General features: G+C 41.0%; 1 protein-coding gene across 1 annotated transcript in view; it reads right to left on the bottom strand.

Annotated features, from left to right (window-relative positions):
• The window catches only part of LOC115503973 (S-adenosyl-L-methionine-dependent tRNA 4-demethylwyosine synthase TYW1), a 217,667-nt gene that overhangs the window by 73,811 nt on the left and 116,777 nt on the right, over nucleotides 1-27,079 (bottom strand). The window contains exon 13 of the mRNA XM_030300561.2: nucleotides 9,443-9,578. Within this exon, the coding sequence (XP_030156421.1) occupies nucleotides 9,443-9,578 (136 nt within the window). The remainder of the gene's footprint in view (nucleotides 1-9,442; nucleotides 9,579-27,079) is intronic.

Below are 27,079 nucleotides of genomic sequence, written 5' to 3'. Positions count from 1 at the left end.
CAGATCAGATGAAATCTTCCCTCAGTGCTAGAATATCTTGGCAATAGATCATTACAGAGCTACAGAACTGTAATGTTTTCATAAACTTTTGCTGACCCATGAAAATCTCCACCTCTTCACATCATCTAGAAATAAATACGTCTTACTGTCCCGGTTCAAAGAATAAATAAAAGAAGGGAAAATGGTAATTTTAGGCAACAGGACTAACTTCGATCTTCCGGATATAGAGAGTACTGACTGACAAAATGGAGCACTTTGGAACCAAACCCGAGTTCAAATACCAGTTTTCAGGTTCTGATATTCAGTAGCTGTATCCAGATTCTCAGAAACGGTGACCTCCACTGTGGCTACAGAGGATAAGCAAACGCTAACAGGTAACAGGCCAAACAACTTCATAAGCCTCAGTTTTCTCATCTGTCAAATGAGGGTGATTTCAATATCTCCCTCAGAAGAAGTGTGCAAAGATAAAGCAATATGATGCACATAAACGATTAGCAGGACTAGAACTTGGCAATCATTTAACAGATGTTAGCTGTCGGCGCTTTATTATTAAACACAGAAACTTGCAGTAATAATGCTCTCTGCAAGATCAAAGGTCTGCCTTATATTTATTTCAATTCTGAACCTAGCCTCCAGTGTCACCAGCAAGGCTGGAGTGGCGCAGGCCTGGCTCCCAGGGGCGAACACCCAGGGAGCTGCTGGTCGGCGGGGGCCGAACTCGCGAGCCTGTGCGAGTTTGCTGGGTAGACCCTGGAGGCAGCACACACTTTCCAGAAAAACACAGGTATTTGGAGACCTAAGCACGAAACACAAAGGCGTTTTTAAAAAAGTGTTTTAACATTATAAGTAAAAAGGAAATTCGGCTGGGGTGACAAAAATGTTCCTAAACGAAATGGTAGTGATGGCTGCACAGCCTCGTGAATGTACTAAAAATCACTGAATTGCACGGCCTGGAGGGGAGAATCTCATAGTATGTAAATATATACGTCAAGTAAAAAGAGAGACACGGACACAGAACATTTTCTCTCTCCATTTCACTGGTTCTGAGGAGTTTTTATCCAGTTGTTGCCAGGAGGGGTGGGGGGCAGGTACTGAGGGGAGCCGGGCAGAACCAGGAGTGGTTACCTGTATCTTCATCAACTTTAGTGTCTCTGGCCCAGCAGAAATCTGCAGCGCTCTTCTCTAGGTTCTCTGACGAACCGGATGTATCGATCCTGTGGAGGCTCACAAAGTTGGAGGAATAGTGTCTTTTTATTACCTTCTAACATTTGTTTACATAGCCCATGGTGGGGGGTAATCATTTCTGGAAACCTGAATACCAGCATACATGTGTTCTTATATTCATTCTCTTTATTTATTAAATGTGCCCTACAGGCAAAGCACGATGGGAGCCACTAAGGATACAGCAGAGAACGAGACAATGTCCCTGCCCTTGTGAGCGTATGTGCGTATGTTCGAACTGGGGAAGAGACCCACGATAAACACACAAGTCAGGTAGTGACCTGTGCTATGTGACAAACAGACAGGGGAGAGGGACAGGAATACTACCAAGGAGGGGAGCTCCTTTACGCAGGATGGTCAGCGAATGACTCTCTGATGACAGGATATCTGAATGGAGTCTTGAAGGAAGTGAGAAAACAAACCGTGCCAACGTTAGGGAAAGGCCATTACTGAAAGAAATAACCAGAAAATGTATATAAACAACCAATGGAAAAATAAGCAAGGTATGTAAAAGTGATTAAGGAAATGACCCAGAACATAAGAAGATGCTCACCTCACTAATTAGAGGAATGCAAAATAAAACCACAGAGGCCAAGTCACATCCATCAGCTTAGCAAAATTTTAAAAGCCAACAATACTACTGGCTTGTGAGGATAGAAAGTGGAAACTCATACGCTTCCCTCTGAAGTACAGCCACTCTCCTGAGTACTATGAAAAACAACAAAAACAGAAAATCCAGTTGAAGATGTGTATACCCTACAATCCAGCAATGTTCACGCCTAGGTACAGACCCTAAAGAAACTACTACGGCACAGGTACATGAGCCTCACTTTCACTAACATTCACTGCAGAGCTGAAAACTACAGAAAAACCTAAATGCCCATCCACAGGAGAATGATTAGTACCTTGTGGGATATTTATAGGACGGATTGCTATGTAGCAGTTTCAGTGTCTCAAAAGCAAAACGTAGCAATGCGGGTACATCTCGCAAATATAATATTGAACCAACAAGCAAAAACTGCAAGGAGGGGAGGACTGGGGTTATTGGTTAATGGGCATACGGTTTCAGTTTGGGAAGATAAAAATGTTCTGGAAATGGATGCTGGTGATGGTTACACAATATGACTGTATTGAATACCACTGAACTGTATATGTAAAAATATTTAAAATGGTAAATTTTATCTTTTAAATGGTCAAAAAAAGGAAAAGTTGCAGAACGATATTTATAGAATGATACTATTATGTAAATAGTTTTAAAATATGGAAAACAGCTGTTTATGGAAGAGTAAATAGAGTGAAGTATAAAAATAGCATGGAAAAATAAACACAAAATACATACTGATTACCTCTGCAAGAGAGGGAAGGAAAGGAAATATAATAGAAAAGGGGTTCACAGGGACTGCAACTGAGTTTATAATCTTTTATTTCTTAAGCTAGATGGTAGTTACATTAGTATTTACCACCTCATGTACTGTACCTTTTAAGATGTCCAAAATCAATTATATACACAAGATTGGTGATAGAGGGCATTATATTTTAAAATTTAAACACAAGCACTCTATGATATTTTTAGGTGTTTCTATCTAGACCTTATGAGGAAGGCACTGTTATCAACCCCATTTTACAGAAGAGAAAACTGAATCCCACGACCAATATTACACAGCCAAGAAGTGGTAGGAAATAGGATTCAAACCTGGGTGGTCTTGTTTCAGAATCCCAAGCTCATAACTACTACACACAACAAATCGATGGGAAACAACTGAATACACATCACGACGGGAGTGGATCAATCGCATTCTGGTTATCTGGCAACTGTGTGTTGACCTGTGATTAAGAGCTGGGAATACCATGGTGGGCACAAAGACCTCACATACACTCTGCCTTCTCTCAGGGATCTTTCAAGTTCGTAAGTGCTGGGTATGGGCAGTGTGGTATATAAACCAGGGAGGGGGAAGGAGGGAGTCAGGGAAGGCCGCCAAAGGCAAAATTAAATTGTTATATCCAGAAAATAGGCAAAATTAATCTATGCTGACAGACGTTGATATTTTAAATAAATATTTTAAATATGGTATTATAAATAAGAAGTACTGTTGTAAAAATATGTATGGCATGATTTCATTTTGTAAGTAAAATACACATACATATACATACACACAAGAGTTAAAACCCCGGAAGCTACGCGTTATAGCGATAGTGTTTTTTCACCTTTGACTTCTGGTGACATAGGAGTCATCTTATTTTCTTCATTACAGTAATATTTATTTTCAAATTAGCACATATGCTTAGATAAATTTTTATCCGATAAAAGGAAATACCTTTCATTTCTTCATTAATATTGTTGCTCTTGGTTCAAAAAGTTAGTATTTATTACATTAGTATCTATTGTCCCCATTCAACCCACTACACAATGGCTTCTACACAAAACACTGTACTTCTTTTTGCCATAGTCATTAGAGACTAACTGATAGACCAAGTTTCTTTTTCATCATACTTAACGTTCCCCTTCTCTTTCTGGAACCGAACTGTTTCCTTGAATTGTACGTTAACATACATACGTTCACTTGCATGAAACTGCACCAACACCTTTATCAAATTCTTCCCAGACTCACTCCCCATATGCTCCTCATTTTGAAAGCTTCAAAATTTGTTTTCCCTACAGCTCCTTCTTTGGCCTTCTCTAGACCCTTCTTGGACAATTCCGTCCACCTGTTTGCCTTCGACAAACTGCTACAGAGATGACTTTCACACCTACATGTTCCTACTATGACGTTCCTGAGTCCCCAAGATTGAAGCAATTATCTGCCTGACCAAATCACCCAGTGCCTCAACATGAACCCAACATGCAACACGTTCATCTTTCCCTAGAATGAGCTTAGGCAGAAGTCACGTCTGGAGAAAAATGTACTTATGACAGAACTTCCTGGCACTGGAGGGAACCAGTCAGTTTGTAGACACTGGCTTTGGATGACACCGCTGGAGAGATCCAAGCACGGCAGTCTTGGTCTGATTTCAAAAGTGGCTAAAACCAAGACATGGTTTTTAGTCAAGCAGAGGAGGGTATGGTGGCATTAAACCCAGGCTGGACAGGGGTGCCTGGGTGGTTCAGTCGGTTGAGGTCATGATCTCGCGGTTTGTGAGTTCGAGCCCCGGGTCGGGATCTGTGCTGACAGCTCAGAGCCTGGAGCCTGCTCCGGATTCTGTGTCTCCCTCTCTCTCTGCTCCTCCCCCACTCATGCTCTGTCTCTCTCTGTCTCAGAAATAAACATTAAAAAAAAAAAATTAAAACAAAAAAACCCCAAAAAAAACCCAGGCTGGACAGAATCCACAGCCTGGGAGGCCCGTCCCGTGGAGCGGGCTCATGGGTAACAGACGAAGGTAAAGGGCAAGATAAAGTCTAAAAAAAGATGACAATAAAAAAACATATGCAGACCACAGCCAGATGGACAAAGACTGAAGAGCAGACTTTGGCATCAATGCTGGGAGGTGGAAATAAAGAAAATGGGTCAATAAGCAGCAGGACTAGTCAGAACGATGGAGGGGAGACTTGTTCATCCCAAAAAGGAGGTAAGGGAGAAGATATGCTCTTTCATTTCATCTAAGATACTCTAGATTGTAAGACACACAACAATGAAAATAGCAATGCTACCGACTAGGACATGCCATCTCTGGCTGCACGTGACTTCAGAAATGGTTTTAAATGACAACGTGTGTATGTTGCAACTCACGAGCGGCACAGGCATCAAGGCTCCCTCGCGAGTGTGATAAAGACAGGAATTTGACTTTACTGCCAGACACGCACAATTGAAGAAGTGTGCCAGAACATGACACACTCTCACTAGACCCCCCTACTGGCCAACAAGCAGGAAACCGAGTGAGTAGGAAACAACCCAGTGTCCTCTCCTATGTGTCTCCCTTTCCACTAAGACAGAACACATCCAGCCATTGAACATGTGGGCAGTTTTCCCCCACAAGCAATTCTCTGTGACACCAACTGGGTGTTCTACAACTTAACTCATTTCTGACACTGCAGCACACTTTAGACAATGTCAAGTCTAGGTTACCACGTGTGCTTCTGACCTTCCTCCCTCAGGTTCGATTAATTGGCTAGAGCAGATTAGAGACCTCGGGAAAACACTTACTTACATCTACCAGTTTATGAAAGGATACAGATGAACAACCAGATGAGGAGGTACACAGGGTGAGGTCTGGGAGGCTCCCGAGCCCAGGAGCTTCTGTTACTGGGATTTATGGAGGCTTCCTCACGTAGGTATGATCAATTATTTACTCCATTTCTAGGCCCTCTCCCCTCTCTAGAGAAATGGGGAAGCACAGTGGGGTGGGGGGCGGGGAACCCACAGAAAATTCCAGCCTTCTGATTAGCTTCATGTTTTTGGTGATGAGACTCAATCTACGAGCCACTTAGGAGTCCCCCCAGAGTCACCTCATTAGAACAAGAGATGATCTTCGTGGTCTGATCACTTAGGAATTTACAAGGGTTTTAGGAGCCCTATGTTAAGTATGGGGTCAAAGGTGAAACACTAAAACAAGATGGCCTTACCACTTAGAACACTACAAGGGTTCTAGGAGCTCCGTGCCAGAAACCGGGTGCAGAAACCAATATATGTATTTTCTGTGATCTCACGCTGAGGTGAAAAACTAAGCTGTCTTTAACACGAAGGTCATACAGAAAAATTAATAGCATGAAAAAATGCTATGACCTCATGTTAACAACAAAAAGCAACATATAGAATTGAGTTACCTATGTAAAAACGCAGCCCACCCACCCCCCCACCCCCGTCACCAAAGGATTAAATAGAAGTACTTTAAATGTTAGCAGTCGGTGTCTCAAGGTCCTGGATTTATAAGTAACCTCTTTCCTTGCTTCTTTATACTTCTCTTTACGTCCCCTGAGCTTCCATAATGAACACATAATGTTTTTATAATCAGAGATAAGGAAGTCAAATATTAAATGTTTGTTTTTTAAGCTGCAAATTGTGGGCCACATGGATACACTGGTTTACCTCTTATTAGATACAAATCTACCTCATTAATGTACAATAAGCCTTTCTTAACAATGAAACTATATTAACTCTAATAACATCAGGTCAGAGCATGCTCACATTTGCGGAAAAGAGTGCTAATGTTCACTCTTGAGATCTAAGAATGTGTAATGCAGACAACTATTTTTGTCTTTCTTTTCAAATATAACGTTTCAAGGATATCAATACCACTGCTTATCCTGCTGGATCTTCAACCTGGCATAACAATGTGCAGCAGAAACACATCTGGTCACACAGCTGATAAAAGTCTCCTGCCAAAGGCAGTCAGTGTTGTCATTGACAAGATGGATTTTTCTTTTAAAAAAAAAAAAAAAACTGTGTGACAAGTAGCTGTCGTGGACGGAAATTGAAGCTAACACATTTTTTGCTGTGTTACCTTGATGGAATTGCTTTTTAGCCCCATATACTCAAGTACCAATATATCTCTCTCCTCATATTTGAAGCAGAACAATTTGACAAAGGATAAAGATCCAGAAATGAAAATACTATACTAGCCATGAGTAAAAAACCAAAAAAACAAAAAACAAAAAAAACCCAAATACCCTACCTCTTTCTGCTTTGGGTTACACTAGCTCATAAAAACGCTGAAAATCTTGGGACAAATCAAATTTTTCTGTTTATAAAGTTCAAGAAATTCTTTCAATTCTAATGCCTTTCCTTGCTAAGCCTAAAACAAATAACAAAAAGTACTAACGTACTAAAAGCCTCAACAGGCAATAAAGATAATAATATAAATGCATAGATGTTCTAATTAAAGTATCTAAAGTCACTTTCATTTAAGATGTTTTATTTAAAAACTCAAATGATGCCAGATTACAGTAATAACATGTTGGAGCCTAGCTAATAAGTATAGTTACAACATAAGTGTTATTTTTGAGTATTAAACAGCAGTAAAGCAGAACTTTGATAGTATCTACTGTAACAGTAATATTAGATATTCAGAAGGAAGTAACAGCTAGATCTAGTTAATTTAAGAGCAGTTCCCTGTCACAGATCTTTCTTAAATGGCAACATGAACAATACAATAAGAAACATGCACTCTAATTGCTACAAAATGCTTAGAAAGCACTTGCCGTAATCTGCCAGGATAGTCTAACAGCCCAAGGAAAATCTTCCAACCAGAGTTACATGGACACAATTTATGACGTTACGTGTAAGAAGCTCACAGGTTAGAAAATACTGCACAACTTTAAATTATTTCATTACTCTCAATGAGTCAACCCAGAGTACTTACAACTGAATAGGATATCTAAGGGCTTATAACTCCAAGCAAGAATACATTTTGTGGAAAATTTTGGCCAAAAGAAAAAAGAAGCTATTAAGCCATTCTACTAATGCCTGCTTCTCATCGTCCACATCTGACTCAGAATACAGCCTAGGTAACAATCTCAGATGGGTCCGATAATGCCAGCTCCTGCTGTCTGGCTTCTATCTAAGTGCATTCTGACTTGTACGCCATGTATCTCCTGTCTCGGCAATGAGTGAAGGGGATAGAGCTGAGGGTGAAGTCCAGAGATGAAGAGACTTTAGGAGCCCAAGAAGCACCTGGCTTGCCAGCTTTCTAAATAATCCAAGACCGGTCAGATGAGAAACCAAATGCCTATTTTGCATTACCTAAATACTGTCAGTGCTAATTGCCCAAAAAGGCACTGATTTAACTTCTCAAGCATAAAATGGGGGAAGGGGGAGTTTTAATCATCTGAACGGCCCAGAAAATGTATGTATACATCTTACCACAACAGAGCTCTGTTGAGTTTCCACCCGTTTATTCTTTCAAGAAACACTTTTCAAGTACCATAAGATGTGCTGTGCAGACTTCGAGTGGAATTAAGACATGAGTAAGGAATTCAGTTGAGAAGAGAGACGATGAGATAAAACAGCAGAAATAATGTGTGTTTATAGATATAAAACTTAAGGGGGACAGGGGCAGCTGTTTGCAACTGGAAAAGGCTTCAAAATTGAGGTAATAGTGAAGTTGAGCATGGAAGGTCACACACAAGTCAAAGAAATGGAAAGAAAGGACAATCTCGGCTCTGGGGAGGTAACCAAAGACTTGGAAAATGTAGTGGGTGCATCTGCAGAGACACCAACATAAGCAGGGAAGGATGGCCTTCCTGGGGCCAGACAGGGTGGGTCAGGAACGGCAAAGTGAGTAAGGGCTGGGCAAAGGAGAGAGAGGGAGGTTTTCTGGGACAGTGAGTCCCAGATGGGGCCGGCACATCAAAAGCCACTTGCGATGTTTAAAATGCAGATTCTCAAATGCCACTAGGAATAGGAAATTGTAATTTTTGAAGCTTCTGTGGTGACTCTCATTATCTGTCATGTTTGAGTAAAGTGTGAAGGACTGCAAGGCAAAAGCAAAGAGAACAGGACAAGGGAACGGCTATGAGAGAAGAGAGGCAGAACTAACAGAAAATACCAACTGTTACAATATGGGGTTAACGGAAAAGAAGAATCAGAAGGTTACTTTAGGTCGAAAAGAATAGGAAAGTAGGGGTGCCTGGGTGGCTCAGTCAGTTAAGCATCAGACTCTTGGTTTTGGCTTAGGTCATGATCTCACGGATCAGATCATACAATCGAGCCCCGCGTTGGGAGCCTGCTTGGGATTCTCTCTCTCCCCCTTTTTCTTCTACCCTTCCCCTGCCCGTTCTCTCTCCTTCCCCCTCTCTCTCTGCCCTCAACCCGCTCACATGTGCTCACTCTCTCAAAATAAACAAAAGACTAGGAAAGTAAATATGACCTAAGAGAAGACATAAAAGAGGGCAAATGCTGGAAGAAAAAGGCATTAAATTTGGAAATTCTGAGGCTGAGTCCCTTATAGGTAGGAAATTTGGTCTTAGAAATTCAAGAAAATTAATCTCGTATTTAAACATATACTATTTGCTGCTATCTCTTCTAGGGTAGCTATGAACTGCTACTTTACTATGTTTTATTAATTAACTTTGGGAGCATGTATCTCTCTCCCTAAATACATGAAGGACAAATTATACATAAAAGGCAGAGTGCTACAAACTTAAGAGGAACTCAATAAATATTTATTGAATAATCAAAGTGGGTGGAAGTCTAAAACAAGGTTGAAGGTTTTTTTTTAAAAACCACCTCTCTCCACTTCTTCTTTCCCCCCCCCCCCGTCTCTCTTTTAAAGATGTCATAATTCTTACCTTTGCTGCCAAGGCTTTTAAGCTGTTGAGGAATCTCTGCCAGAAATCCTTGAAGAGTGGGCGGTCAATTTTCTTCAGGCTATCTTTGGTGCTAGCATCCACACTGACATACAGCTGTGTGACTGGTTTGAGGTTCCTTCATAATTTGAAAAACAAAACAAAAAACAATAGGGAAAAAATTATGCCCATGTCAGGCTTGTCATGCTGTAAAATTTACAATCGATAATAGATGGGGTAATTCAACATGTCACGGGGTCTAGCAATGATTTGAATGATGTGGTACGATAGGCTGTCAGTTGATTATTTCTAAAATGGACTGGACACTATCATTAATAACCTGAAAACATTCAATTACTTAAAACTGGTCCCTCTTCAAACAGTATATAGTGGAAAATAAACAAAATGAGCTCTAGCTTCAGGTCAGGTACCATCAGCCCAGGGCAATTAGAAGGGGCTCTCAGACTTAAGTTTCCCCGTGAACTCTGCCGTTCAAGAATTATACAGCTGAAATGTCACCGCCACATGGGGTCCCTGCTGACAGGCCACCTCCCATCGTCACTTCCCTGATGGAAGTTTCCTAAGGAACAAGAAACAACCCCAAAAAGCTTAAGCCTTCCTAGAAAGGCACAAAGCCACACCAGTAGCTCACCTATGCCTCCAAGAGCCAGAGTGAGTTTAAAGTCCAACCTTGCATGGGCAAAGCTCCCTAGCCAGGGAGCCTTAAGCAATGCAGAGCTACAACAACAACCAAGCCCTTACAAAGGAGCACAACCCCCAAGAAAACCGTACGTTGCAGATTCTTTTTCTTCGCCTTCTTGATCAGTTTCCATGAATACCACTCATTCTCCACGTCTCTCAAATTCACGGACTCATTTCATTAAGTCATTCTGATCTACTATCCTATTTGCCAGTTATGCATCGAGCCCAGATTGTGCTCTTTCCAAAACCTCTCTCCTCTCCCTTCAAGTGGGTCTCATAATTCATTCCCTTCAATAAACTTGCAACAAGAAAGAAACTTCCCTTTAATAATCCTTTGACCAAATTTTCCCACTATTAACTTTCTATAACTATTCCAGGATTTGTATTTACCCCTGGAATGTTATTTACACGTTTTTGTTTCAAAGTCTATGCACTTTCAAAAACTGAAATATAATTCACATGCCATGAAATTCACCATCAAAGGGGTTTATATGCTTTTTGTATCTATCAGTATCGGTCTTATCTGTCGTTGAGTGTAAGACCTTCAAGGGCAGGAACCATAGCTTTCTTTGTACCAGCCTTACAGGCAGATGCTTAAAGCTACTTTTTACTTGATATTGTTGACTTCAGCTAACAAAGCTTCTGAGGGCATGCAGGCCACACAAACGCTTACCACGATCTAGCTTAGTGACATATGGAAAAATCACAGGGGTCTGAACCCGAAGTTATTAAAAGTAGAGAAGGTCTGACCAAAGTTAAGAAAGAAGTGATTACATATTGGCAGACTCATTGCTTTAATCCCTCTCCAATGCTGGCTACAAAGGGAATCCTTAAAAGTTCAATACTGTGTCACTACTGAGCAAAGGACATCAATTACTGAAAATGAAAAACAGGAGCATACTTCTGTCTCATCATTCCTTTTCCTGGGAGCCTCTTTAATAACAGACAGGGCATGCTACCTTAAATGGACTCATGTTTTACAAAAAATAAAAATAAAAGAGGTTGTCTTAATGGATACTGTTGGCTATCATTATCTGATACTTGCAGGACTTTGTCATAAAGCTGCCTAATGCAAAAATGGGAACTGACCTGACCTTTTCACTATGCCTCCAAAACTACTTAAGATTATGAACAGTAAATTCCAAAGGCCCTAGTTATTTTACAAACCTCCATCAGTTGCAAAATGGGAAGCCCTGAACACTGACAGTACCAATAAGAAATTTTAGGCAATACTAAATATCTGAGATGCTATAATCAAGGAAGTTTATTGCTTGCTCTTACCAAGGAGCAGGCGAAGAATGGAAAAGAGGAAAAATTCCTAGGAATTACAGAACTTATTCCTAAGGGACTCAAAATATTAAAAGTACTTGGAGAAATTTTCTGAGCCTCAGGGATCTTATATGTGCTTGGTACTGGCCTCTATTCCCCAGGGCAAGCAATGTGGTTCTCAGCATGGTCATCTACCTATCTCCATTCTATACAATGATAGCTATCATTTTAGTTCCCCCAAAAGCAAGAGAATGTTATAACTTTAAAATCATGATAATAATTTGTGTTTGAGAATCTAACATTGCTGCTGAAAACAATTAAAAAGGACCACATAATAAAAGGGAAATACAACTGAAAGCCTAAACCCCACTGAAAATGCCCAATGCACCTTCATATGATTACTGTGGTGATCCTTCATCCTGCTCATTTTTAAAAAAAATTTTTAATGTTTATTTATTTATGAGAGGCAGAGAGAAACAGAGTGTGAGTGGGAAAGGGGCAGAGAGAGAGGGAGGCACAGAATCTGAAGCAGGCTCCAGACTCCTAGGTGCAAGGTGTCAGCACAGAGCCTGACGCGGGGCTCGAGTTCGCTAACCATGAGACCATGATCTGGGCCGAATTCAGATGCTTCATTGATTGAGCTACCCAGGCGCCCCTCATCCTGCTCATTTTATATCTCTAAGTTAAGAATGATCAAATACATAGGGGTGCCTGGGTAGCTCAGTCGGTTAACTGTCCAGCTCTTGATCTCAGCTCAGGTCATGGTTTCATGGTTTGTGAGATCAAGCCCTGCATCAGGCTCGAAGCTGACAGAACAGAGCCTGCTTGGGATTCTCTCTCTCTCCCTCTCTCTTTGCCGCTCCCCCACTCGTGCAAGCGCGCACTCTCTCTCTCAAAATAACTAAATAAATAAACATGTTTAAAAATGATCATATATAGAAATGCACTGACAACTGAACGTAAAAATGCTTCATTTTTTCCTTTCTGTATGGAAAGGCCTCAGGCCTTCTAATCTGTACAGAAAGGAAAAAAGGAAGAGAGATTTATGTTTGCAAGAAATCAAGTGGCTTAGAGAAGAAGTTTGATGCTCCTATTGGACAAAAATAAACAAACAAACAAACAAACAAATAAATAACCAACCAAAACAGCCCAAAGATCCAATACTATTAAAACCAGAATCTCTAAGGGGCGCCTGGGTGGCGCAGTCGGTTAAGCGTCCGACTTCAGCCAGGTCACGATCTCACAGTCCGTGAGTTCGAGCCCCGCGTCAGGCTCTGGGCTGATGGCTCAGAGCCTGGAGCCTGTTTCCGATTCTGTGTCTCCCTCTCTCTCTGCCCCTCCCCCGTTCATGCTCTGTCTCTCTCTGTCCCAAAAATAAATAAACGTTGAAAAAAAAAATTAAAAAAAAAAAAACCAGAATCTCTAAGATAATCTGGGGCTGTTAGGCCTGGTCAAATAATTTAGGAGTTAAAGAGCAGGAGGATAAAGAGGAAGGAGAAAAGTACCATCTACTGAGTATTCATCATGTGCTGGGTGCACTGTGCTAAGTGCCTTACCCTTCTCATCCAGTTCATTGAACACTCATGGTAAACTAACAAGGTGGTTGCCAGTTTTGCCCATTTTAAAGTTGATGAAACTGTGACTCGAAGGGTTAAGTAGCTAAGTAGCTTGTTCAAGAATCCACAAGTGTCAACGATGAGATTCAAGCCTAGAGATTCGGAGCGTGTTCACCTAGCCCTGCACCACAATGTCTCCATCAGAACGGCCTTTCACAGGCAGCGCTGGCCAGGCCTCTTGTCACAGAAAGCCAAGAGCAGTATTTCAAGTCTCACAGCAGAATGTCTCCAACTGTGGTCAGGACAACATGCATCAGAAGGACCTGCAAACTCAGGTTCTTGGGCCTCTCCTGAAACGGAATCACTCTCCAGGAATGGAGCCTTAGAAAGCGTATTGTTATATTCGTCTAAGAACTTCTCAAAGGTGATCAAAGAAATTGAAGACCCAAATAAATGGGAATAATAAGTAATATTAATTAATTATACAATTAATAATGGTTATATATAAATATGTAATTAACAATGAATTAAAAATAGAACTGTATGTGTGGCAATCCCACTTCTGGGTATTTATCCAAAGGAAATGAAATCAGTATCTTGCAAAGATACCTGCACCCCCATGTTTACTGCAGCATTACTCAGAATAGCCAAGACATGGAAACAACATTTCTATCAACAGATGAATGGATAAAGAAAATGTGGACACATGCATAAAGAAAAAATATAGACAGACACAGGCCATATTATTCAGGCCACGAGAAAAAAGGAAATGCTGTCATTTACAACACGGATGAACCTGGGGGACATTATGCCAAGTGAGATAAGCCAAACACAGAAAGGCAAATACTGCGTGAACTCACTTATGTGTGGAATCTAAAAAAGACCGTTTCCATTAGTTGTTTTCTTCTCTGTGTATGGGCCATACTCTCATTTGTCTGTTTCGTGACTTTTTTAAATAAACACTTAACATTTTAAATAATATTATGTGGCAAGTCTGTGCATCGGATACCTCCCAAACCAAGCACTGTCGCTCTGTTTGTTTATTGCTGCTTTTGTTGTTACTGAACTACTTTGGTAAATTCTGTATTCTTTCTTGTGTTTAGCCTGTTGGGTTAGCTTAGTGGGCTGCTAATGACTGGCCAGAGATAACTTAAATGCCTTCAACTGGTAAGGCTCCCAGACTTTGCTACGGGTTGTGCGTGTGTGTGTTGGGGCATGCCTTCAATGCCCAGTCAGGCAGTTGACAGCTCTGCCTTAGTCTTCACTGTCTGCTTGTTCAAGACGTCAACACTGGGGAAGAGGTGAGAACACAGAGCCTTGTCAAATCTTCCCTGGCAAGCCCACAGCCCTGCCCACGTGTGTGCGCTTCCAGCTTCCCAGGAACATACGGGGCTTTTCAAAGTTCCCTATGAACATCTCACTGCCCAGCTTTCCCCTTTCTTTAAGTTCTTTGGTCAGCTTCTCGTTTGCCCCGACCATTACTGCTGCTTCAGGCAGCTGTGAAGTTAAACAGCTGCCGCTGACTGTTGATGAGAAACACCCCAGAGAAAGGCTTTTTCACTAGACAAAATATGAGTCACTTCAAATAAAGACAACCCCTGTGCATGAGGGGTTCCAGGGAACTGCCACACAACCCACATGATGACAATTCTCTGGAAATGGGACTTTGAAGGAGTTCCAACTCTGTTTTGCCTCCTCCCCTGGCTGCCAGGCTGCTGGTTTTTACTAGGACTATAAGCTATTAGCTTTTATGGCTACTGCAGAGCTGGGAAGTCAGAATGGAATAGAACATATTAAGACATCAGGAAACTCAGGACATAAAATAGGACATATCGACATATCACAAAGCTTACTGTTCTTATTGAGATTCAGCCATTTTTCTAGAATAAATGCTCCTCAGATTGTTGTGGACCTTTGGTTAAGACTCTGACAATTTTTGCCAGTGTTCTCACTGTTTTTATAGAGAAGCAGGTTTTGAAGGTCTGTACTGTTATTCCTGCTGACATTCATCATGTACATTTTGTTTGTTTTTTTTTTAATTTTTTTTTTAACGTTTTATTTATTTTTGAGACAGGGAGAGACAGAGCATGAACGGGGGAGGGGCAGAGAGAGAGGGAGACACAGAATCGGAAACGGGCTCCAGGCTCCGAGCCGTCAGCCCAGAGCCTGACGCGGGGCTCGAACTCACGGACCGCGAGATCATGACCTGAGCCGAAGTCGGCCGCTTAACCGACTGAGCCACCCAGGTGCCCCTACATTTTGTTTTTATTTCTACCATTATTCATCACAACATTTTCTATGTCCACTGTGATTTCTTCTTTAACCCATATGTGAATGAGAAGTGCACTGCTTGCATTACAAACATACTGGAATACTCTAGTAATCTTTCTGTATTGATTTATAGTTTAATTCCAGTATGTTCAGATACCATGCTCTGTATGATTTCAATACTTTGTTGAAACTTGCTATAATGCTCAGCATATGGCCATTTGGTAATTGTTCTGCAAAGCAAGTTGCAGAACTTGCTCTTGAAAAGAAATTATATTCCAAAGTTTTCTTGTTCCAATGCTCTCTTTCTGTAATATAGGCTAAATGTGTTGATTTAGTCGTTTGAACCTTCACTGCTGCTATTGATTTTAATTCGCTTGTTTTATCAGTTTGAGAGAAATGTGTTAAAAACCTACCATTTTTCCTTATAGTTCTTTCAATTTTGAGATTACGTTATTGAGTGTTTGCAAGTTTTAAGTTGTTCAACTGTTTTATATTCCTGGTGGGTTTAATATTTTATTAAGAAATGTCCATCTTATCTCAAGTAACGGTTCTTGTCTTAAAGTATACTTTGACCGATTATTATTTAGCCTACCTTTCCAAAAGTGAAACTTCTAAGTGCTTCCATGCATTATCTCACACACTCACAATGCCACATTAATACCAAATCAGCTCACAGGTTAGGAAACTAGGCCCCCGAGCAGTCATCTTCCCAGTGTCACTAAGACAGCAAGAGCTCCAGTTAAGATTCAAAGCTTCTTTTAGACCAGACCCCAGCTCTTATCACATCACTGTACTTCTTCTCTCTCTTTCTCTCTTTTTTTTTTAGCTTATCTAGACATGCATATTTCTGAAAAGTGTTCTTTCAATGCACAGACACAAGAGAAGACTGTATTTTAAATTTAACATGTTTGCTACAAACAAAATGGGCTGGGAGGAGGGAAAAAAGCTTCTACTGAAAGGATCAGGTGGTATTTATAATTCTTATTTCATCGTAAGTGGTTTCCTGTAACCACTTAGAGCTAACAAATACAAGAAAACTTTATTAAAACTCATACATTTCTTTAAATATTCAATAAGCATCTAATATATGAAGAGCAATACAATAAAGGTTCTCTAACATCTGTATGGTGAATGTCTTAGCAAAAACTAAGGAAAACAGGGACACCTGGGTGGCTCAGTTAGTTGAGTGTCTGACTTGATTTTGGCTCAGGTCATGATGCCGGGATCATGTGATCAAGCCCTGCAGTGATCCTGCAACCACATGGTTAGCATGGAGCCTGCTTAAGATTCTCTCTCTCCTTTTGCCCTTCCGCGGCTTGCTGCCTCTCTCTCTCAAAAACAAACAAACAAAAAAACAAACCAAAGGAAAAAAACACAGCAAACAAAGTAACAGAAATACCACTGGAAGAAGCAACACAGAATGAAGTTCACACCTGGTTTTAGAAGAAGGTGCTCAAAAGTAAATGGACATTAGCACAAATTTGGTGGTGGTGAGGAGGTCTGAGAAGCAAAGTGTTAACTGTGCCAGAGTTAAATATGGAACATAGTTCTATAGACTTATGATCAGCAGCTAACACACAGAAAGCTTTGCATCAACAATATTTTACCAAAAAAGAAAAAAATAATAAGATTTTAAATGTAAATTTAAAAACAACATAAAACAAACAGATAAGAAAATAATGATAAAATAAAAGTAAAGCGGGGGGACTCAAGACGAAGCTAAGAATGTGCCGGTCTACAAAGAGCTACACAAAGTCTACAAAGGGCCTCTCACCCCAACACATTTATAAAGACGGGGACACAGTCATAAGTTTCAAATGAACACAAAAGAAGAACAAACCAGTTAGTTTCTGCGAGTCCTCAGAGAGAAGAGACTGTTCGGTGTTTAGAACATCACTCTCAACAACTTCATCACCTTACAGCACGATGACCTTCAGAGGTCTGCCTTTAACAAGGTGTCTTTCTGTAGGTCATTGGCATCACAGCGCAGAGCAATTTACAAGAAGGAGTGACATGGTGTGCTCTGGTAGACAAATGGTGTGACGGACCTTTCTGATTGCAGGGTTGAATGCAAGCACAGACTGTACAGAATTAGAATAAGGGTCCTAAATTCCCATGTCTGTAGGGGCGGAGGATAGTGTGAATCAAGCAAGCCACTTTTAAAGGAAAAAGTTCTTTGGACACCAAAACACAGACTGCATGTGAAACACAGAGTCTACCCTTTGTTGTTCCACATTTGCTAGAAATGGTGACAAATTTCTCTGCTATAAGAGAATGCATGGTGCGACCCCTCTGACAAGTGGCAGGTGATACTTAGCCTCATGGTGGAGGAGATGACAAAATGGACAACAGTCACGCAGGCTGAAAACCACAGGCTTCATCATAAAGATAAACATTACACGGTGCGATGCTGTATAAGAAGATATATATATTTGATCTTTGTCCCTGGGTCCTGGCATGAAGTGCCTAGAATCCTGGGAATTTCCTGAATTACAGAGGTGAGGGAAGCATCTTTCATTATCCGTAATAGACCTCTACAACCACAAAGAATTACTTTACTAATGAGGGGACTCCTGATGGGTCCCTAGACAGCTTCAGGATAGGGACTGGTTGCCAGAAGAACCAACCACGTGATTAAAAAGTTTGGAACTTGCAGCCCACCCCACCCCCAGCCTCTCGGGAGGGGAGACAGGCCAGAGGTTGAGCTAATCACCAACTGGCCATGATTGAATCAATCATGCCTATGTGATGGAACCTCTGTAAAACCCCCAAAATGATGGGGTTCAGAAAGCTTCCAGGTTGGTGAACACACGGAGGTCCTGGGAAGGTAGTGTTCCGGGAGATGGTGTGGAAGTGTAGCGACCCTTCCCCCAGGCCTTGTCCCATGCACCTCTTCCATTTGGCTATTCCTGAGTCGTATCCTTTATAATAAGCCAATAATCATAAGTAAACGGTTTTCCCTGATTTCTGTGAGCCGTTCTAGCAAATTACTGAACCGGAAGAGCGAGTCACGGGAAGCCCCAATCTATAGCTGGCTGGTCAGAAGTACGGGTACAATCTGGGACTGCGGCTGGTGTCTGAAGTGGGGCAGTCTTGTGAGACTGAGTCTTGAACCTGTGTGGTCTGCATTAACTCCAGATGGTGTCATAACTGAATTGTAGGACACCCAGTTGGTGTCCGCAGAGAACTGGAGAATTGCTTGATGTGGAAAAAATCCACACAGCTGGTGTTAGAAGTGCAGCAAGTAATAAAACCAGGTAAGAGTGAAGTGTTATAGTGTGGTAAAAACGGCACTTTTCACTCGGACTTTGATAATTTTTGCCACACTGTCTTTCCCAAAAGTCAGAAATTCAGATTTTATACAAAATCTCTGGATGTTAAATGTTGGCTCAGAAAACAAACAAACAAAAAAGCTTTTGAACATGGTGCAGGACAAATAAAACCTACTTCTGGTAAACTGCCAACCTGAAACCTCTGGTTTTAATGACACTCCAACCATCCCACATAACTATATATTCTTTTTCAACTGAGTGCCGAAGAAATACCGGGTCCCGGTGGCTCAAGTTTATCCTCCTTGACAACTACAGCCCGTTGTGCCATGGAGCGGACTGCAGACACGGACATATTCCTCCTCTCCCTACATCCACGTCCCCTTGCCCTGCAGCTGTGAGTGCCCTCTCGCTGCCTCTAAGCTCAGCTGTGACTTGCTCTGGCCAACGAAGTGAGCAAGTGTGACACAAGCAGGGGCTGAAAAGATGTTTGTGCACTGAAGCCTGCCCTCTCCTGCTGCTCTTTGAGGCCCTGCCACCACGTGATGAAGTTGAGACTAACTTGCTGGAAAATAAGCTACATGAGTAGAAGCCCCAGTTGTCCCAGCCATGGCCATCATGAACCGGCCAGCCCAGCAGATCTGCCAACTGACACGTGAACAGCACTGAGGCCAGCAAAGCCACAGGAGATCAAAAGCCCTCCCAGCTGACCCAGAATTATGAGCTAAATAAATTGACTGTCAGTTTGAGGGACTCAGTTTTAAGATGAGTGACTGTAAGAAAAGATAACTGATAAGAGACTATGATATATAGGTTATATGCCTATTAAAAAAACCACTATATGGGGCGCCTGGGTGGCTTGGTCAGTTAAGCGTCCGACTTCGGCTCAGGTCATGATCTCACGGCCCGTGAGTTCGAGCCCCACGTCGGGCTCTGTGCTGACCGCTCAGAGCCTGCAGCCTGTTTCAGATTCTGTGTCTCCCTCTCTTTCTGCCCCTCCCCTGTTCATGCTCTGTCTCTCTCTGTCTCAAAAATAAATAAACGTTGACAAAAAAAATTTAAAAATACCACTATAAAACCACTTGTTTTGGTGAAATGAAGAGGGCTTTTCCTCAAGAGAAAGGGTTTTTATGGTCCAATCACTACCGGTCCTATTATTAATACTATGTGTCTTACATATTTTCGTCACTTTTATTAGCCCCTGTGTTGACAAAATCATAAAGCTGCACAGAGTCTAATAGCTTTCTCATTTGCCTAAGGTGTTCGCTTCTATCCTCCATAATCCTTGAGGACCACTCACTGTAAAAACTCCCCTCAGTGGAAGAACTGTCAGCAAAGAGCCACACACTTTGGAGTTGGAGGGGAAACTGAAATTCTCTTAAGGAGAAGTTGAGTATCCTGGAAAGGCAAGTAGCCTGAAAGTAACACTTGCATGTGGGTCAAGGGAAGGCCAACTGACAAAGCCAAGAATCTCCTTAGAAGGTCTCAGAGTATGGGCGATACTACAGTAATCTAGAAAAAAAATTGTTTTAATTAAAAAAAAAAACAACTTAATAAACCCCCCAGTCACTCAGACAGCTTCATCACTTCCTAGTGCATGCCCAATGCTAAAATGGTCGCAAGATGTCCACTTGAAAGCTCAACTAAAGGAGCTGAATTTTTTTTTTTTTAATGTTTCTTTATTTTTTGGAGGGGAGAGTGATAGAAACAGAGAGTGAGTGGGGAGGGGCAGAAAGAGGGAAACACAGAATCCAAAGAGGACTCCAGGCTCTGAGCCGTCACAGAGCCCAATACCAGGCTTGAACTCACAAACCGTCAGATTATGACCTCAGCCAAAGTCAGACACTTAACCAACTGAGCCACCCAGGTACCCCTGAAGGAGCTGAACTTCTATACAGAATTAGCACTATAAACATTAGGGAGGACTTCCAAAATTCAAGACCTCTATGCTCTGTTCATAAATCTACTGCCTTGTTTTTCTGAAAGACACTAAGACACCAGAGAAACTGGTATTTGGATTCCTCCAAATATCATCTGTACTTGGAGAAGCATTTCTCTTTCCATTTTCTCTTGGGCCACAGGGGTAAAAGTGAGAGAGCACTTGGCTCAATTCAAAGAGGCCTCAAGTCAGGAAAGTATTAGTTTACAAGTAGGAGCATCTCCGGACTATTGTTTCACTACTCTACAGTCCAGAGTATTTGAAACTTGTCATTTTATAACACATTGCACTATTTGGTATGTCAAATCTCAGTGTTCTTCTTTTAAATTGTTTCTGAACTATTCACATCTTTCTTTGGAGAAATGAGGGGTAGGAAAGCCACCTTATATTTGGGACCCCTAACATATTACTCCCACACCAGTAGGATTGCTCTGTTTTAGAGAAAGTACACCTAAACATTAAGCTCGTTAATCCGTCTCTATTAGGCTATCAATTATCAGAAATTCTTCTCGATTCACGCATTAATAATCAGTGTATCTCAGCTTTGGGTTTTTTCCTCTGTCTAGGTAGATATTTCAATAAATAACCAAATATGCCAACTCTCTGAAGTCCAAACCTAAAATGGCTGCTTCCCATACATTCTCTCCTTTGCCCAGGTAAGGACATAACTCAAGAAAGGACACACTCCCTTGAACCATGGCACCCTTAATATAGGAGCTTAAAGAATGCTTTAGAAATCCAACACAGAAACCTCCCTTTTCCAAGAACTCTTTCTTTCTTGAGTATTCTGCATGGGGTGTACCCGTCCAGTTATTAAACTCTTGTGTTCAGGGGCACCTGGGTGGCTCAGTCGGTTAAGCGTCCAACTTCGGCTCAGGTCATGCCCTCACAGTTCGTGAGTTCGAGCCCTGCATCAGGCTCTGTGCTGACAGCTCAGAGCCTGGAGCCTGCTTTGGATTCTGTGTCTCCCTCTCTCTGCCCTTTCCCTGCTCACACTCTTGTCTCTCAAAAATAAATAAACATTAAAAAAACAAAAACAAAAACTCTTATGTTCAACATCAGAGAAATTTGCTAACTTCCCATTCCCCCACCCCTGCCACTTCACCTCTTCCTCTCTGCCTCCCTCCCAATTTACCAGTGCCCATTCTAGAGGACTGGGTAATCAATGCCTTTGTACCCATTTGTTCACTGATGGCAGTCAAGACCGTACCAGTGTCGTGTCGTATCATGATCCTCCTGCTGACAAGAGGAGGCTCACCAGCCAGAGTGGGGAAGAGAGACCCAGTAACACTTCCTGAACGTTCACTATGTGTCAGGCATTTTGCTGGACGCTTTTGAGTACACAGCTTATTTACTTCTCTGTAATTCTCCTCAGTCCATATTGGCATTCACAAAGAATACTGTGCATGAAAAAACAATGAATTATCTTCCTTGGTTATTATTTTGCGGGGAATCACCTACATCCTACTTCTGGCAGATTTAATTCTTTTTACACATGTATAACATGCCTTAAATTAGGGACAGACTCCCTTTTTGTATATGCTATGTGTGTGTGTGTGTATCGTTAACACCTCTCTATCCCAACTTCTCCCTCATGAGCCCTCTGAAAACCCAAGGGTTTTAAACCTAACAAAAGTTGTTTAAAAAAGAATGGTAACCCCATGCAAAATTGATACACTGACATTTTAAAAACCTTTCCCTTTTAACTCTACCTATTTATACAACTTCAAAAAGTAACATTTTAGCTATTGTTGTAACAACTTTGTTTCTTTTCATATTACTGCCCGGTGGCCAATAATTTTAACCAACTCTCTGATTTCCTATGATGTTAAATTTTAAACTTTGTGCATGCCTGTGTGTATGATCATTTTTTTTACAAACAATAGTGTCTTTTTTATTTACTAAATTGGACATGTGACCCTGTGTAAGTTTAAGGTATACAGCATGTTACATTTATATATTGTAATAAGATTGCCAATATACTATTTATTATATTACATAATTATAGTAATTATTATGTATATTCATTATACTATGCATTAGGTCTCTATGGCTTATTTACTACTTGTTACAAGTCTGTACCCTTAAACACCACAATCTTACACCCCACCTTGTTCCCTAGTCACCACCATTTTACTTTATTGTTTTTTTTAACAGATTTAACTTTTTTAGATTCCACATATAAGTACTTGTCTTTGTCTGACTTGCATAGCATAATGTGTTTGAAATCCATCCAACTTGTTGCAAATGGCAACATATCCTGCTTTCTCATGGATGAGTAGATTTCATTGTGTATTGTACCACAGTTTTTTTCATCCATTCATCTGTTTATGGGCATTTGGGTTGTCTCCATATCTTGGCTATTGTGAATAATGCTACAATAAACATGGGAGTACATATCTCATCAAAATCCTGTTTTCATTTTCTTTGGGTATATATCCAGAAGTGGAATTGCTGGATCATATGGCAGACCTATTTTTAATTTTTTGACAAACCTCCGTATTCTTTTCTTGGTGGTTGGACAAATTTACTTTCCCACCAATAATGTATAAATTCCCTTTTTACCACATCCTCACCAGCATCTGTTGTCCCTCGTTTTCTTCATGGTAGCCATTTTAACAAGTATGAGGTGGGATCTCATTGTGGTTTTGATTTGCATCTCCCTGATTGGTGATGTTGAGCATCTTTTCATGCACCTGTTGGCCATTTTGATGTCCTCTTTGCAAAACTGCCTATTTAGTTCTTCTGCCCATTTTCTAATCAGATTGTTTTTGTTACTAAGTTGACTGACTTCTTTATTTATCTTGGAATGTTGTGTGTATGTCTGTTAAGTCCATTTGCTCTAAAGTGTGGTTCAATTCCAAGTTTCCTTCTTGACTTCCTTTCTCAATGATCTATCCATTGATGACAGTGGGGTATTTAGGTCCCATACTATTACTGAATTATCTATTTATGCCTCAAGATCTCTTAGTATTTGCTTAATCTATTTCAGTGCTTGGATATTAGGACTGTATATATTTGCAAGTGTTCTATCTTCTTGATGTAATAATGATTTATTTATCGTTATATAATGACCTTCCTGTCTCTTATTACCTTTTTTGGCTTGAAGTCTATTTTGTCTGATATCAGTACTGCTCCACCTCCTTTGGTTTCCATCTTGGAATATCATCTTCCACCCTTTCACTCTGAGTCTGTGTGAGTCTTTAGAGATGAAATAAATCTCCTGTAGGCAGCACATAGTTGAGTCTTGTGGTCTTTTAAATCCATTCAGCCCCTCTGAGCCTTGTGATTGGCGGTTTCAGTCTGTTTACATTTTGGGTGACTTATTGACATGTAAGGATTTACTAGTGGCGTCTTATCTCTCGCCTTCCATTGTTTCTTTTTCCTTCTGTTCCTACCTTTGTAAGTTGGTGGTCTTCCATGATGATTTGCTCTGTCTTCCTTTTCTTTGTTTCGTGTCTATGCTCTACATTTTTGCTTAGTGGTTACCATGAGGGTTACAAAACACATCTCATAGATAAAATACTCATTTTCTACTGATAGCAATTAATCTTGACTTGCCTATAAAGATTCCATCCTTTTCTTTCTTTCTTTCTTTCTTTTTTTTTAAGTAGGCTCCGTGGCCAGCACAGGGCACAATATGGGGCTTGAACTCACAACCCTGAGATCAAGACCTGAGCTGAGATCAAGAGTCGGACCTGAGCCAACCAGGTGCCCCATATTATTCAGTATTTTTGATGTCACAAATCTTTTCATGCTGTGATTTTGTTACCAAGTTGTAGTAGCTATAATTATTTCTAATGTTTTTCCTTTAACCTTTATACTGTAATTAAGAGTAGAATATGCTATTCTAAAAGTCAGTTATAGTTTTCTAATTCTGATTGTCTATTTACCACCTTAATCAGGGTTTTGTGTGTACTTTCATCCTCTCATTTCAGCTTGGAGAGCTCCCTGCAACTTATCTTGTAAGGTCTAGTGGTGGTGAACTCCCCTCAGTTTTGGTTTGTCTGGGAAAGCTTTTATCTTTCCTTCATGTTTGAAGGATACCTTGCCAGGTATTCTTGGCTGGCAGTTTTTATCTTTCAATATTCTGAAAAGTTATTCCTCTCTCTGAAGCTATAGAGTTTCTGCTGAGAAATCTGCTGATAGTCTAATGCAGGTTCCTTTTTAAGTTACTGTCTTTTTTTCCCCCCAGCTACCTTTAAAATTCTTTATCATTGACTTTTGACAGTTTCAATACAATATGTCTTGAAGAAGGTCTTTTCATACTGAGATAAGTGTTATATTAGCTTCATGGACTTATATGTCCAGTTCCTTCCCCAGGTTTAGGAAGTTCTCAGCATTAATTTCTTTAAATACACTCTCTGCTCCCTTCTCCCCTGGTATACCAATTCATCTAATGGAGTCTGATAGTTCTCACAGAGTTTCTTAAAAAAATTTTTAATGCTTATTTTTTTTTTTTTGAGAGAGAGAGAAAGAGTGCCAGCACGGGAGGGGGAGAGAGAGACTGAGCCACCCATGCACCCTCACAGAGTTTCTCTTTCCTAAATCTTAAAATCTTACTTCTCACCATGGGGGAAGGGAAGGAGGAAAAAACAGTTTCAAACACAGAGGGAGACAAACCACAAGAGGCTCTTAAATACAGAGAAACTGAGGGTTGATGGGGGGACGAGGGAGAGGGAAAAATGGGTGATAGGCATTGAGGAGGGCACTTGCTGGGATGAGCACTGGGTGTTGTATGTAAGCAATCAATCATGGGAATCTACTCTCAAAGCTAAGAGCACAGTGAATACACTGTATGTTTGTTAACTTGATAACAAATTATATAAAAAGAAAAAAAAGATTAATGTCAATATTATCATTTTGATAAAATAAATGACTGTAAATATAAAAATAATCATTTCCAGATTCCTTTCTTCCAGCTCACTGATTCTCTCTTCCATTTGATCTGCTCTGTTGCTGGTGCTTTCTAAATGCATTCTTCATGCCATTCATTGAGTTCTTCGGCTCTAGAGTTTGTTTGGTTCTTCCTTAGGATTTCAACATCATTGGTAAAGTACCCGTTTTTTTTTTTTTAAGTAGGCTTCACATCCAGTGCAGAGCCCAAAGCAGGGCTTGAACTCACAACCCTGAGATCAAATCTGAGCTAAGATCAAGAGTTGTATGCTTAACCGACTGAGCCACCCAGGTATCCCAGTAAAGTACTCCTTCTATTCATGCCTTTCTAAGTTTTCTTGTAGCTTGTTGAATTTTGTCATAATAGCTAGTGTAAATTATGTCATCAGTTAGATTGGAATAGTCTGTGTTTTGGGGTCCAGTTGCTGGAAAACTGTCATTTTCCTTTTGTGATACCATATTACCATGATTTTTCATAGTGATTCATGATAAGTGCCTCTGCCACTGAATCTGAAGTAGGAAACACCTTTCTTACTTAGGTCAAGCCTTTACTTTGAGTCTAATAATTTAGACAGGTTGGTAATTGGGAGTCTTCCTTTTCTTTTCCAGAAGGTGGTGCTAAAGCACAAGTTTTTGCTTTCTCCCGCAAGAGAGGACTCCCCCACTAAGGTGGGGAGAGCAGTGCATTTAAAGAGGGTGGGGTGGGGCGGGGGCAGCAAAATGGAAGGAGGTGTGTGCTTAGCACCTGGGGCTGTGGGTGTGCCCGTGACGAGGTAAAAGGATCCTAAAGTGGGGAGTTCCCAGAGCTGCAGGGCAGTCCTTTAGCCTAAATCCCCAGGGGCAGACAGCAGGAAACTCTCCAGTTCTGTGTCTGCCTTCTTCCTTTCCCTTTCCTTTCCCCCAGTCACCAAGGTCTCTCAGAGACAGCAGTGGTTCCCCAGCTGTGTAGCAAATGCTTTCAGCCTCCACATCCTCTGCCAGTAGGGTCGTCCCCACCCCTATCAGACCTGTCCCTGCAGCCTCTGCTGCCACTCCCCTCACTCCACAGCCTCCTCCAACACCCAATCTACCCACTTTTGGGTACACACGTGAATGAATCTCTTGGGTGTCCTGGTGTGCTGCACAGAGGTGTGTTTTTGTTTGGTTACGATATCTCATTACTTGTAAATGGAAGGCAAGGGAAAAAAGGAAGAAGGCCGGCTGCCATGACTCTGACATCACTCCAATAGTATCTTTTTATATTTGACAATTATTTTCTTTTTTTTCATGTGGTACTTTAGAGGTCAGCATTTACAAAACAACTTTGAATTTTGAAAGTTCATTGTCTTCTATTCCTATGTGGGAATTTCACCAATATTTCACCAGCCATCTACTGAGAACTTACAGGCATTATACTGGTGACATGAAGATAAATAAGCAGGGGGCACCAGTCTCAAGCAACTCAGTCTAATGGGGGAAACACAGGTAAATAAATAAAATGTAATGTTTTCCATATTATAATATACGCATAGTTCAAGCGGAATACAAAAACAGGTCATTTCCAGGCCCCAGAAGATGGTCATCTCCATCTGGAAAGCGCTCCCTCTAAGTCATCCAAACCAAATCATCTTACCTACAAAACCTGTTCCTTCCTTATGTGATCCTCTGCTGCTCTGGGGCCCCCTAATCCTAGCAATCAGCATAGCTGGAACCTTCCCAGTCGTTAATTGGTCCTCTTCTACGCTGGGCTCTCAGAGCC

Source organism: Lynx canadensis, chromosome E3 (genome assembly GCF_007474595.2).
Source record: "Lynx canadensis isolate LIC74 chromosome E3, mLynCan4.pri.v2, whole genome shotgun sequence".
Lineage (NCBI taxonomy): Eukaryota > Metazoa > Chordata > Mammalia > Carnivora > Felidae > Lynx > Lynx canadensis.
Note: the sequence above shows the minus strand (reverse complement) of the source record. Positions and strands in the feature narration are given on the sequence as shown.